The sequence below is a fragment of the Staurois parvus genome, unplaced genomic scaffold, assembly GCF_062004578.1.
Source record: "Staurois parvus isolate SC_StPar_1 unplaced genomic scaffold, SC_StPar_1.0 ptg001066l, whole genome shotgun sequence".
In the NCBI taxonomy this organism is placed as follows: Eukaryota; Metazoa; Chordata; class Amphibia; order Anura; family Ranidae; genus Staurois; species Staurois parvus.
The window spans coordinates 1512898-1527670 of record NW_028318862.1 but is presented as its reverse complement, the minus strand read 5'-3'; the positions used below and the strand labels follow the sequence as shown (position 1 = coordinate 1527670).

The following is a 14773-nucleotide window of genomic DNA, read 5'->3' as shown; positions in this document are numbered from 1 at the left end:
TTCTATGAAGAGCTGCACCAGACTTTGCACTCTCCAGTTTTAGTAAAGCAACCCAAAATATATATCTAATTTGACATTTGTGTCAATACCAGATGGGAAGATGTTCTGGCCAAATTACTTTAGCTACTTCTTCAGCTTATGAGGTTGATAAGGGAGAATGAGGCAGACATTTCCATTTTAATGGTTGTTCATTGAGTAAGATTTTCTTCTGATGTGTCAGCAGGGGCACAGAGGTTTGCCCCATAAAATGTTAACTTTGTAATAGAAACCAAAAAAAAAAGTTTAAATACACACAGATGTGTTTTATTAAAACTGAAAGAACAGTTTTTTAAATCAAAATAATAAGTTACAGAATATTATACGTTTTTATACACTTATTTCCCTTTACAAATGCACAATAACTTTTAAACAATAGAGTTGTTACATGTTATAGTAATGATGTTCATGATAAATTCTTTACACAGCATGAACAGTATTTTAACATGAAGTCAACTTGTATTTCATGTGAACGCCGAGCAAACAGCTTAATGTACTGTACAAATACATTAGTTAGGGCAATTTTTCCTGTAAAAGGATTGTTATCTTTGTCTCTCCTGTTCTGAGATATACTTAGCCATACCAAACAACAGTGGCAGGATAGTGACCTTACTTTTGCCTGCTGCAGTTAAGCAATACAACGTAGTCTACTGCCTGCCCCCAGCCTGTGATTGGGCAATGAAGGCACAGCAGTAATATCTCTTAATGCACTCTGCTCTCCTCTTGTTTGAATGTTTCTTGTCAGCTCAAATGCATTGCAGCTCAACTGATTTCCTCTTAGTACATACCCCTCCCACTTCCAGTCTGAGTGCTGTTGTGCAGGGGATTATAAGAGGCTGATACCAAGTCAAAATCATGTACTTTAGTTTATTTTAGTTGCATTTAAAATGATTTTCATAATTGTTGTAATAACTGATGTTTTGATGTTTGCCTGGAGTTCAGTTTTAAAGTTAGTTTTGTGGTACATTAAAAATTGCGCATAAGCAATAAAAGCAGGTTTCTAAAAAGTTAAAAAAACAAGGTTTATTATATATTTTTTTAAATATTTTATGTAAAATCTTACAGTGTTCATAACTGGAAAAAAAATCCAGCTTCCCACTAGTTAATAAAAAAAATATATAGCTATTGCCATATGGTATAAAGAATCAAGTAAATATTGAAGTCCTCTATAAAGACACCAAGGTCTTTTATTTGAACATTTCAGAGGCTGTAGCAAAAATAAAATGCCTTATCCATAAAACAGGCATATATGGAAGGAGAGCCGAATAAAAAACAGTACAAATTCATTAATTGATATTGTGTTAAAAGACAGCCAATATGTTTCAGGGGTCGAAGGAACTCCCCCTTCATCAGGGCAACAGTTAAAAAGGAGAACTTTGAGTGGACTCAAACTAAAAGCTTTACTGTCTGATGTGATTTAAAACAAAAAAAAAAAGCTGACGCAGGCACTGCTGGCCAGGAATCCTAATCCAGCAATCAGCTTTCCTGCACAGATTCAAAGTCTCAGCACCTCTTGGATGCCCCTTTTTTTATCCATAAAACAGATCTACATATAGAATTAACAAGATTAAAAAGCAACTCAGGAAAGCTTGTGAACTCTTGGATGTGCTAATACAATCCAAGACACATTTCAGCTGGAATAAAATCTGAAAGACCATTGGGATCCCTTCCTCTAGACCACAGATAGGCAATTGAATGTTTTTATACTTATGAATACATTTGATTAGCCTTTTTTCTGTTTTTTTTTTAATTAAAATAACAAACTTGTCATACTTACCTGCTCTTTGTAATGGTTTTTCATTGAGCGACCCCGATTCTCTTCTTCTCAAGTCCCTCACCGGTGCTCTTGGCTCCTCCTTTTCATCCAGCTGTTTCCTATTGGGGCACTGCTGCTGGCTCACTTCTGAGCCCCTCTGCCTATGTCTATAGACAGAGACAGCAGGGCACAGCCCTGCCCCCCACTCCCTCATCACATATTATGATTGATAGCAGCGGGAGCCAATGACAAACGCTGCTATGGATCTGCCCTGTGAGGAGCGACAGAGCAAAGAGACACGCTGATCTCATGCACAGCGCTGTATCATGATGGGGCTCAGGTAAGTAAAAAGGGAGGGGTGGGCTGGAGGGGATCCCAGACACGCGAGTTTTTTTTTTACCTAAATGCATTTAAGTTAAAAAAAAAAACTTAAGGCTTTACAAGCACTGTAACTCCATTGAAGTTTATTGCTATTCTATGTCAGTGCGCTCCATGCCTTTTGTATTTTGTGGTCAGAGTTAGCTGGAATTTGGGGAGAAGTAGAATCCTCCCTTGCAGTGGGGATGCCCCTTCAGTGCCAAGGTTATATGCTTGTTTATACTAGGATACCAGAAAAAGCACTTTTTCTGACCATATTCCCCCCGTTCCTGCAGGCTCCCTCCAAACTGTAAGACCAGCATCCACAGCATCTTCTCCCATACATTTCAGTGGCCATAAGGCCTTCAAAGGACTGGAGGATGCAGGGGATCAGGTAATTACAACTGTTTTTATTTCCGGTTCCCAGACATAAATGAAGATAGTGCAAGGGAAGATTTTTGTTGTCCTTGGAGATAAACATTAGGAATACTTCACAACAGGTTCAAGGAGAGGAAGAGATGGTTTCTCAGGAACTTTAGATTTAGATTGGTGCAAGACGTTGCTAGGACAGGGTGACCAGATGTATTGCAACACCTGTATAAAAGACAGAATCCCTTGACAAGTTGGAAGGAATTCCAAGGCTTCATTTTTACTAACTATTGGATTTCACCTTTGTTTCATCAACACAATATAAATCTAGATGTTCTTGGACATAGAGGGACATCAGGCTCTCTCTTTAGGTAAATTGGGAATATATACAATATTTAATTTATCAGTAAGAGCTCATGGTACATGTCCACAAGAGAACCCAAGAAACCCCCCCCCAATACAGTTTTTCTTTTTTCTTTATGGATCTGAACACAGATGTTTGGTTTGTTATGGCTCCATGCATGCATGTATCAAGATCAATAAACGTGCGCTGCGTTCAGATCCGTAAAATCAAAGTAGAAAAATCTTCATCCACGGTATATTATGCTTTACGCATACAAACATTTGTGTACATGCATACAGCTCAATTGTACTCTATTGATGTACAAGAGCAGCGTCCTAGCAAAGAATCATGCAGCAATAGCCGTTTGCATCCTAGCAACATAGGATGCCAGGCAGAAATTGCTGCTTGTTCCCTAGCAACCAAAGGGCTTCATTAACACTGTGTACCTGTATGCATGTTACACAAATGTTACATGTGTAGAGATGCTGGACAACTTAAAAGGCAGGGACTTTCATGTGGTTTGGATTGTAAAGCTCAGTTTGCCCATGTGGATATAGTCTAAAAATCATGGATTTGTTTTCAGTTCTAACTTATAACAGAAATTTGCCGGTGATCACAAGGAAGAAGAGTGTTTCCACCAACGTGAAAAACATAGATGCTGGATGATTTGCAGGTCCTCCACTTGTTGCAGCAATCTTGGTAGTGGCTGTTGTGGTCGCTGTAGTCGCTGTGGTCGCTGTAGTCGTGGCGTTAGTAATTGCTAAAGCAGGAGAAACCGAGAAAAAGTGAAGTTACTTCATGCGTTATAATGATTTACTTTTGTTTAAGTAATATTTACAAATTATAGAAAATCAATGGAAACAAGTGATCGCTATCCAAACAGCTGCTAAGCACTCAAGGTACCAAAACAAGCATTAAATAACAAAAAGAATAAATAGTGCAGCGCTTAAAATAGACTATCTATTTTAAGCGCTGCACTATTTATTCTTTTTAATATTTAAAAATTGTACATTTCAGCATAAAAAATAATTATGCCTAGTACACACGATCAGAAAATCAGATGAGAAAAATGGCTTTTGGAAGGATCGCATGGTAATCTGATTAGTTAGAACATAGCTTTCTACAGCTGAATACAATAGTTCATGCTACAATATCTAAAGGGACAAGCACAAAAATGTTTCTCGTACGATAACAGACGGAACGATTTTCATTTAATCAGTACAGTATTCGTCTGAAAAAAATCCAGTGATCAAGACCGCGCATGCTCGGAAATGAAAAAATACAATACATTACATCACCTCTGAAGTTGTATTCTGTTGTATGTGAATTTTCTTAACTGTAGCACTCTCTTCATTTTTGATATGAGACCAACATGCAAAAATTCATCTGATATTCTCATTGTGTGTATGGGGCATTAAAGCCAAACTGACCCCATTGATTAAACCATTTCCTGTTCTCCCTATAGCAGAAATAGTGCTACAGGGCGGCACGGGTGCACAAAATCATGTATATATATATATGTCATTTTACAGTTTCAGGTAGGGGGCGTGTGCGAGGCGTGTGCACACCCTACCCGCACTGCCATTCAAAAACCAGGTACCAGCCAGTGATTACTCGCTGGCGCCCAGTGTTTGCCAAGCATCTCCTATGGGGGGGAGAACTATTTGTAAACAATACAGTTCTTTCCCCTATCAGTTCCTGTACACTGCTTTGTATGGCTGTGTATAGCACAGCCATGCAAAGCAGTGTGCTTACAGTGAAGGACACAATGTAAAACGGCACACTGTTAACCCTTTGATCACCCCACATGTTAACCTCTTCCTGCCCAGTGCCATTAGCACAGTGTCAGTGATTTTTATTAGCACTAATCATTGTATTGGTGTCACTGGGGATGTCAGTGACACCAAGTCAGTTCCCCCCAGTGTCAGAATCCCCACCACAGTCCAGCAGTCCAACTATAAGTCACTGTTCGCCACCATTACTTGTAAAAATTAAATAAAATCCCAGTATGTATACCACCATTTTTAAATGCTGTAACTTTAACGTAAGACAATTAATTTACACGTATTGGGATTTTCTTTTACCAAAGACATGTAGAAGAATACATTTTGGTCAAAATTTATGACAAAATTAGATTTTTTAATTTTTTTACTGGACGTGTTTAATAGCAAAAAGACAAAAGTATTGTTTTTTATCAAAAGTGGACACAGGACACAATCTAAAACAGCACACAGTTATTACTTTGTACTAATGGCACTGGGTAGGAAGGGGTTAACATGTGGGGCGATCAGTGTCAGTGCTTTTTATTAGCACTGATCACTGTATTGGTGTTACTGGGGATGTCAGTGACACCAAGTCAGTCCCCCACAGTGTCAGAATTCCCACCGCAATCCCACTATAAGTCGCTGTTTGCAGCCATTACCGCTTTTTGTGAACGCTAGAATTTTCACGTAAGACAATTTATACGTATTGGGATTTTTTTTACCAAAGACATGTAGCAGAATACATTTTGGTCAAAATTTATGACGAAATTTGATTTTTAATTTTTTTTACTGGACAGGTTTAATAACAAAAAGTCAAAAGTATTGTTTTTTCTCAAAATTGTCGGTCTTTTTTTTTTTGATAGCACAAAAAATAAAACAGGCACAGGTGATCAAATACCACCAAAAGAAAGCTCTATTTATGGGAAAAAGGACGCAAATTTCATTTGAGTTCAGCGTTACATGACCGCGCAATTGTCAGTTAAAGTAACGCAGCTCCGTAACGCAAAAAATGGCCTGGTCAGGGGGGAAATCCTGTGGAGGGCAAGGGGTTATATGGTTCCCAAAACAGTTAGATTCAAGGTATGCCTCTGGTTGTAGCTGTCAGTGTGCTTATGTCAGCTCTCAACTAAACATTCAATCCCACAAATGGCCGGTGTCAGGGGCGGACTGACCATTTGGAAACTCGGGCACTGCCCGAAGGCCCGGGGTCAGTAGGGGGCCCCATGAGATGCCCCTGGTACCTTTTTCATAGGCTTTATTGAGTGTGGGCAAGGACACAGGGGCCCCATGATCCCCTATTGCCTGGGGGCCCCATGAGTTGTCAGTCCGCCTCTGGCCGGTGTCATGGCTGATCACATGTGCAACACCATGGCAACTGCAGATCAGAGACTAAGATGGCACCATCCTTGGCTGTAAAGACTAGAAAGGTTTAGTTCCTCTTTAATTCAATTATTTGGATTGCAGTCACATAACTCATTCCATTTCTTGCTTACATTTTCAAACTAATACACCTATCAGGAAGGTGTGATAGAACTGCAGGTTTTTTCCATGAGTTGTCCAGTTGAGCACATTCTTTTATGGTACTAGTGAAATTTCCAACCTGGGACCTGCTTTTGGCCAACCCTACTAAGGTCAACCTCATATATGTGAGGGTTCAAGATGTATGGGGCTTCACTCAAGCACAAAGCCGACTATGGGGGTCATTTAGTAAAATTGCAGAAAATCTGGTGCAGCTCTGCATAGAAACCAATCAGCTTCCAGGTTTTATTGGCAAAGCTCAACTGAACCAGCTGAAGTAAGAAGCTGATTGGCTACCATGCACAGCTGCACCAGATTCTGAGTGAGTTTTGGCAAATCTTGCCCTATGCACTCAGAAACTCCCAATTGGATGGTTTTTCCTCACCCCTCACTGTAGGCATGACAGGCCCAGTGTTTTTGTAAAGCTGTCCTGTGAAGTTAAATTCTGCATAAAATTTGCTAAAGTGATATTTAAGGCTTTTTTTTTTAAATATCAAACATGTTATACTTACCTACTGTGTGCATTGGTTTTGCACAGAGCAGCCCCTATCCCCTTGTTCTCAGGTCCTGGGTCAGAACCTGGGAGGGTTTTTAATATTGAAAGCTAAGGACATATGGTAAATGATCTTTCCACCATGATCCCACATATTCATCAATCCAGGGATTGTTCTTTGCTACCGAAGCCTTTTTAACACCTTATATTCCCTCAAATATAATTGTGGATAACTAATAGAAGAAACTTACCAAATGACGCAGTTTGGTTTGCTGCAAATGCTCCATATGTGTCATTGATTGAAGCTCTGAAGGATAAAAATATGTTATTGGAACAGTCAGTAAAGCCAAATTACAATTACTCAGTAAGAAAAAAGTGCAGTTTCCTCTGATTTACTATTACTTTTTCCTCGCTTCCTCACAACAAGAGCCCGCTAGATCCATGTGCAAGGTAATATTTTTGTGAGAAAGTTCAAACTTGTACAGGGCTAAGTGGGGGCATAAGAACCTTTTTGTTTTAGTTCCTGCTAGGTTTTTTGAGGGAGGTATATTGTCTATATTTTATATGTTGCATCCCTTTGTTCACAGCAAATCACTTGTGCGGTAATGTAGTGTGCACCAAAGCCGCATATATTTAATCCCCCTAATGCCAAGCTGTCTGGAGACCACACTAGTGAAGACCCGAGCCTGAGACTGCAAGTGAAGACACCAGGAGGCAGTGCAGCACTGTCCGCATCACTGCCACAGGGAGACTGGAGCATCCACTCACCCTCTGCTTCCCACAGCTGATCACTGAAGGCTTTAGAGGGAGAGACGAGGATCCCCCCTTCTACACTGAGAGGTCACTGCAGTATCCTGTGGACTGGTAAGAGGGCTAATTGTCCATTGCTGATACTGCTTGCAGGAACTGAGCCACTGAGAGCAGGGCATCCAAAGTGTTCCCCATCCATACCGCGCATCTATACTGTTATTATACACATCGCACATCTATACAGTTATTACAAACCTAGGCTGCACCTATACCAACCCTATAATTCATTATGCCAAACCTTTACCGCATCTGAACCACAGTTATCTAGCACCTGTACCAAGACTATACTATACCTATACTGTACCTATACTGCATGCAGGTTAGCTGGGACTTTTGCTATGTGCTATTGCTTTGTGCACCAATGCTCTTAAAGGGACCCAACAATAGGCAGCAGAAAAACATGTCAAATAATTGCCCCTCTGTCATAAGGAGGTTTTGTTGGAAAAGATTGAGGCAATGAACAGAGGGCCCATCTCAATCAGCGGCTCCTACGGGGGTAGCGCTACACTTAATTGCCTATGCAAGGATATCAGGATCTAGTTCATCAAAGAAAGGGACCACTATTGGGTAGCCATCCTACATGTGACCTACAATACCAACATTGTCCATTGTTTCAGTAAAATGGTGCAGTTATATTCTCTCATGTTACTAAACCTTCAACCTATATTAAAATTATTTGCTGTATCATCTTTCCAGAATTTCTTTTTAGGCTCGATAGAGCAGTTTTTTTTTAAAGTGGAACTTCACTCTCTCAGTCAACATTGACTATTTTTTATCCTTATATTGCTAGCATTAGTAAATAGGAAGGTATATTATACTTACTTGCTTCAAGCGTTTTGTGTTTTTTTTTCTTTTTTGTACCTGTCTTTAGTTACTTCCTAGGAAAATGATTTGATACATCCCAGAAGACTTCAGGAGGGAAGCAGAGGCTTTCTCAGCTAAGCACATCCTCCTGCCTGCATGCCTGAGATTAGGGCAGATGGATTCTGAGAAGTAAATGCTACATGAATCATCTGCCCTTTCTCAAGATGGCCACAGCTAGAAATGCTGCGTGGAAGTTTTTCACAGTGATTTCTCAACAAAATAAAGCATAGAGACATGGATGGATGAAGGAGTTTTCTTTGCATATTACAAAGGAATTATATTGGTTAAATTTAATAAAGTTAATTAATTTAATTAAGTTGGTTGAACTGAATGGACTTTTGTCTTTTTTCAAGCAGATTAACTATGTAACTATGTAAATAGGGTTTTGCTAAAACTAACATTTGGGAAGTTCTTTGAAGTTTTGTATGAACCTCCTCTCTGACATCTTCAACATGAACTAGCAATGCGCATAGCCAGGCTGCCACAACATGACAGTAGAAAAGTACCTCTAAATGGATCAATATTAATGTGCAAAGTGTAGCGAGCACATCCGAATGGAGCTCACTATAGTATGACTTATGAACTATACAAACTGTATTCTTTGTAGGAAACTCCACAATTAATATAGATAACTTACTTAAATATAACAGAAGTAGCGTTTAGCGTTGCTGGTGATGTCCAATTTGCTATAAACGAGGTGTTGCTAGCTGTAAAATTGCCCCAAATGCCTCCTCCAGTACAATCATCAAATCCAGTTGGTTTTACTGACCAGGTGCCCACAGGGGTATTGTTTGCTAAAACTTGTATGTGCACACTGCCACTTGTGCTGTTAGCCATTGTAAAGTTTACTGTGGATGAAGCACAAAGAAAACATTCTTAGTCAGATTTAGATATTTGTTATAATATATGCAACAGATCACCGTATTTGATTTTGTCACCAGCCAGGCTCCGATGTCAGATGTGGACCCGTCACACATATTTGATCATACATGTGTATCTGGAAGATTTGTGCAAATTCCAATTTCAGTTTTAATAGCCTTTTCTAATTTCCGCCCTGCCTTTTTACTATACATGTATCACATCTCTTGGGGGAAGATTGCTGCTTATCAGAGTTAGGTCCTTTTCTCTCTCATTGACTATTTTGGATTGTGTGCTCTCCCCCATCATAATTTCTCCAACATTTTCTCTGACTTGTAAATCATTTTAACTATGCAAATGAATACTGATCTGAATGAATACTGGAGGGATTATACATAGTTGACTCAGAGGTCTACCCTTTCAAAACCTAGCCCCAGTACAAGATAAGTCATCATGCGGCAAGCCAGAGGTTTTATTAGAACCTACAGGGCCCTGGTGCAAGAAACCATAAAGGGCCCCCCTGACACCCTCCTTCCCTTTCCATCATTCCCTGGGCCTTTTCTATTGGTCCCGTGGCCCTTTCTTCTGGTCCCAGGTCCTTTCCTCTGAGGCTGGGGTCTTCCAACTGAGTCTGGGGCTCTTCTCTCTGGGCCTGGGACCTATACTCCCATTGTGGGGCCCTTTATTATGGTCCCCTTTCACATGTCCTGCAGTTGGCTCCCTTCCTGCCATCGTAGGGCTCCCCAATGCGGCAGAAAGCAAGATATGTGTCACCAGCAACCCAAAGGAACTACATATAAGTGTCCAATGCAGTGGCAGAACAACCAAGATTGCAAAGGTTGCACTTGTGACTGGGCCCTGGAGTTCTGCCACCATGGGGGTTCCCAGCTTCTTCTTGCTGCCCTGCCCCTGCTATTGACAGCGCCGATCAAGTGTTTCTGTCTCCATGGCAGCAGCGGCAGCACGTTAGGATCCAGTGCCAGTTACATTATGGGGCTGATGGACGGATGCACGGGAGGGAATTATTGATAGTAGACAGCCAAGACCCCCACCGGTCATGGTAAGAGGTAAAGGGTAAGAGGGTAGGAGTGCCAGTCTACTGATTTCTGTCCAGGATAATTTTATTACTAGTTGCATTCAGTAAAAAGACCATTTTCTCTTCAATGCAACAAATAATACACATATACTGTAAGCACTCTTATCCTTTACCTTTTCTTTACATCTACTCCATCATATAAGTAATAAAAACATGACAGGGATTTAAACACTTACTGTACTACTATAAGTACACTACTGTATGCAGTGTATGCTGTGGAGTTATTTGAATCTGTGCACATTCTTTTTTCCCTTTATTCTTCACATACATTATAGTGCAGCATGCATGCTTGGATTTTGTGATAATATATGTTTTTCTAATCTAATAGCCACCAAATATGCGTTCAAGACTCAAATCAAAATATCAGACCTTTCGATTGACTATTATATAAGACACTGTTTTAAAGGCTCACCTTTTCAGGCAGAATTTCATTTTTCATAATAAATGTAAGCCTTTTCTAATGTCTTTTCTGCCCCTAGCCATCCCAATGTGTTTTTCTCTCACTTGCCTAGTCCATGGCAGCTTTGAATCTACACCTCCCGGTTAACATTTTTATAAAATACATTCTGAGCTCATCATTTCCTGTGGCATCATGTGATACTCCAGGAATCTTATATCACATCACGCTCTGCCTTACTGCGCCACAGAGTAGGGTGCGTTTTTCTTTGGTGGACCACACCTCCCCCATTACTATACCACCTCTTTTTTATTTCCACGCACTTTTCTACTCCTTCATTAAGGTGGCCCTACATTGTACAATCTGATTGTACACATTTCTTTAGATCTACCATAACTATGTAGTGCAAGGGCCTGTCTGATTTGATAATAATTGAATGGAAAGCGCAGGTGGTTTCCCCTATTACATAGGGGAGCGTGTATACACATTCATTTCACTTTCTGGCCCCATTTACACAGCGCATTGGGAGCGTACTTTTTTTGGTATTTCAATCAGCTGTCCTACGTGCAACCAAAGGAGCTAAGTAGCTCAAGGGGCATTTTGGTGCTTTGAGATTTCCACATTTTTTTGTACATCCACTTCTTATTAAAGGACTCAATTTTACATTTGCGTTTGCTTAGATCACATTATTGGACATTTACTGGACTACTATGGCTGAAATTCTCTCAGTCAATGGCCCTGTTGGTACTGTCCTACCAGACATCATTCAAATGAAAAATGTAAAAGGATCCAGGTGGAAAATTGTCTGCTAAACAGTACCTGCATCCATTCAGAGGCAGGCACTGTTTGAGTATTTTGACACCTGGTGGCACTGGCTGTCAGAATACAATAGTTTCAACAAGAGATTTGTCCATCCACTTTTATTGTGGATAGAGGAATTTATTACCTTGTGAGTTGAATGAAAAAATCTTTGTGCAGCTAGTTCTCAATTGACTGTGAGGGTGCTGGTGAGCGCTCTCATAGCCCGTTGATCCTGCCATTCAGTAACTGCTTGCCTTGTATGGGCAGATAGCTTACACTGACAGTTTGCAGGAGCCCTGTATTGCACCTTTAATCTGCTGATCATTACAGGCTGCTAAAAATTTTTTTATAAAAGCACATTTTTTTACCTGCCAAAAGGTGTACTTTTTTTTTTAATTTTAAAGGTGATCTTAGCCTTTAAAATTGGTGTGACACGTGATATGGTGTGAAAAATTCACAAACGTGTATCAGATGGCACCGAAGGTCACTGTCCTGAATCGGGGATTTGGATGGAGTGTATAGCCAGTCATAGACAGTTCAAATCTGGGCCAGTTCAGGAGGGAACGGCTGAGATTCGAACCGTGTATGGGCAGGCTGAATGTACCTAAGTTGATCAGTCGATCAACTTTTGGTACAACCAGCCTGGTGGATTTTACATGAGATTATTACTACTAATAGCTGCTAGAAGTAAGCACTGTGTGGGAGTGGCTCCCCTGTCCCCCCTTGCTGGGGGAATACAATGGCTCCACAGGAGTGAATTCCTCATTAACACTGACTGTGTTGATGGGGGAATCGAGCGATTTTCTATTTGAGTATGAAATAAAATCGCATCATCTATGGCTGGCTTACATTTTTGCACTATATATAAAGTTAATAAAAAAGTAAACAGTTCATTGCATCACCCCTCACTGCCTAAAAAAATTAACACCAGGCATTATCTGCGAGCTGCAGCGGGGATTTGGATGCAGTGTGTAGCCAGCCATAGACAGTTTGAATCTGGGCCAGTTCAGGAGGGACTGGCTGAGATTCAAACCACGTATGGGCAGGCTGAATGTACCCAAGTTGAATCGATCAACTTGGGAACATTCAGCCTGCCCATACATGGCTTGATCGATCTTCTTTGGTTCAACCAGCCTGTTGAATTTTACAAGCGATTATTACTAATGGCTATTATAGCCACTAGCAGTAATCACTGTGAGAGGGCATCTCCCCCGTCACCCCCTGCCGGAGGAACACAATGGCTCCACAGGAGGGATTCCCCTATTAACGCTGACTGTGTTGATGGGGGAATCAACTGATTTTCTATTTGAGAGTGAAAGAAAATCGCTTCATTTATGGCTGACTTAATTTTGTGCACTATATATAAAGTTGAAAAAAAAAGTAAACAGTTCATTGCATCACTCCTCACCGTCTAACAAAATGAACATAGGCATTATCTGTGCAACCTTTTAAATCAATATCAGAAAAGTTCAGACACAATGTTATTTTCAAAGCTTTAAATGAAACCTATAGTAAAAGAAAATATACAAGTGCTATTATTGATTTCTCTCAAACAATGCGTATTATGGCTGCCATGGAGATACAATGGCTTTAAAAGTTTGATCACTGACCAACACCAGGTATGCAGGGTTTGTTCTGACTTTGTAAGTAATCCAGACTAGTGACCCGTTACTTAGGCAGACACAGCCAAACAACTGACATTTTTAGGGGAATATCACCAATGGCAGTCATTGGGGTTGATTTACTAAAACTGAAGAGTGCAAAATCTGGTGCAGCTGTGTATGGTAGCCAATCAGCTTCTAACTTTAGCTTGTTTAATTAAGCTTCGACAAAAAAAAACCTGGAAGCTGATTGGTTTCTTTGCAGAGCTACACCAGATTTTGCACTCTTCAGTTTTAGTAAATCAACCCCATTACACTTATTTCAGTACAGGTTTTCTTTAATGTGGAACTAAACTCCCTCAATCAACATTAACTACGTTGAAACCTCATGCTGCCAACATTAGCAAATTAATAGGAAGGTATATTATAATTACCAGTTTTAAACTTTTATTTTTAACATTTCTTCAGTTGCTTCCTAGTTTCTGGCCTAGCTCAAAATGATCTCATACATCCCAGGAGTCTTCTTTTTTTCTTTCAGCTGGAGAGTGGCTTTATCACCTAAGCACACCCTCCTGCCTGCATGCCTGGGTCAAAGGCAGAAGGATTCCAGGAAGTAAATACTACATGAATCATCTACCCTTACTCAAAATGGACTTGGCTAGAAATGCTAGAGGGATGCTTTCCAAGTGATTTCTCAACAAGATAAATAACAGAGACATGGATAAATGGTGAATTTTACTTTTATTATTAAAAATTAATAAATTAATAGTGTTTTCAGTTTGTGGTCCTCAAATGAGATTTAGTTCCACTTTAACTGCCAACATCCGTAGTAGTTTTTTTTTAAATGTATTAATGTGATTTGCTAATGTAAGATGTAAAGAAAGCAAAATCCATAAAATTTCACTCACCTTTGTAGACAGTGCCATTGGTAACGCTTGTTGGGGCGGTCAGTGTATAGTTAGTGCTGGTTTTAGTAGCATCACCTAACCCTAAGCAGACAGACTGTGCATTAGCCAATGTGACAATGGCACAGAGAAGCAGAAGAACGGAGGATCTTATGAGTGACATTCTGTGACTTGAATGGATGGTCATCAGCATCTGGGTATTTTTCTTTCTCATCCTCTTTTATAGACAGCTTGTATAGAGATGCAAATGACAAAGGCAGGACCAAGAGAAGTCAAGACTATTAATTTAGATCTACTTCCTTGTGTTGGTCGTGATATATTTTCTCATGCCACAAATTACTTTTAAATGTCACTACAAATTCTTTTTTGCATAGTTTACAGTTAGGCACGTTGAACAAAAGACAAAAGTCAATCTAGTTCAGCCAACAGAAAAAAAAAAAGTTAAATATTAAAAAGCCCCATATACACATTCCTATACCTTTAGTCAGTGCGCGGACAAGGTCAATTGAAGCCCAGGGCGAACATGTCAAATTGCACCCCCCCCCCAAAGATATGTGAGCATTATGTCTCAGAAAAAATCCCACCCTCCCCCCCAAAAAAAAAAATTGAGCAATAATCTGTATGCTTACTCTCTAAGCATAAATTCCCCATCCTCCCAGTACATATCCACCCCCTACTGAAATCCCCCCCCCCAAGCCCAAAGTCTCTCACTCCCCATATGCCACAGCACAAATCCCCCTACCTAAAAAATTGCCCCCTCCTTGCAAATATCCCCTACTCCTCAAATTGCACCTCTGAGCACAAAT

The 14773-nt window shown here is 40.1% G+C and overlaps 1 protein-coding gene across 1 annotated transcript; it reads right to left on the bottom strand.

The window, feature by feature from the left end:
* Nucleotides 1-281: 281 nt before the first annotated feature.
* On the bottom strand, nucleotides 282-14169 carry LOC149440593 (uncharacterized). Its single transcript, XM_089658387.1, has 4 exons — nucleotides 13971-14169; nucleotides 8947-9157; nucleotides 6887-6942; nucleotides 282-3621 (listed from the first exon to the last, which is right to left on the bottom strand). The coding sequence occupies exons 1-4, from the start codon at nucleotides 14158-14160 to the stop codon at nucleotides 3452-3454; spliced, it is 627 nt and encodes a 208-aa protein (XP_089514513.1). The 5' UTR covers nucleotides 14161-14169; the 3' UTR covers nucleotides 282-3451.
* Nucleotides 14170-14773: the final 604 nt, after the last annotated feature.

Coding starts and splice junctions, on each gene's coding strand:
- LOC149440593 (XM_089658387.1), bottom strand. CDS start 14,160: ATGCTGATGACCATCCATTCAAGTCACAGAATGTCACTCATAAGATCC. Junction 9,158..13,970: donor CAATGGCACTGTCTACAAAG/GTGAGTGAAATT, acceptor CTTCATCCACAG/TAAACTTTACAATGGCTAAC. Junction 3,622..6,886: donor AAACCAAACTGCGTCATTTG/GTAAGTTTCTTC, acceptor CTCCTGCTTTAG/CAATTACTAACGCCACGACT.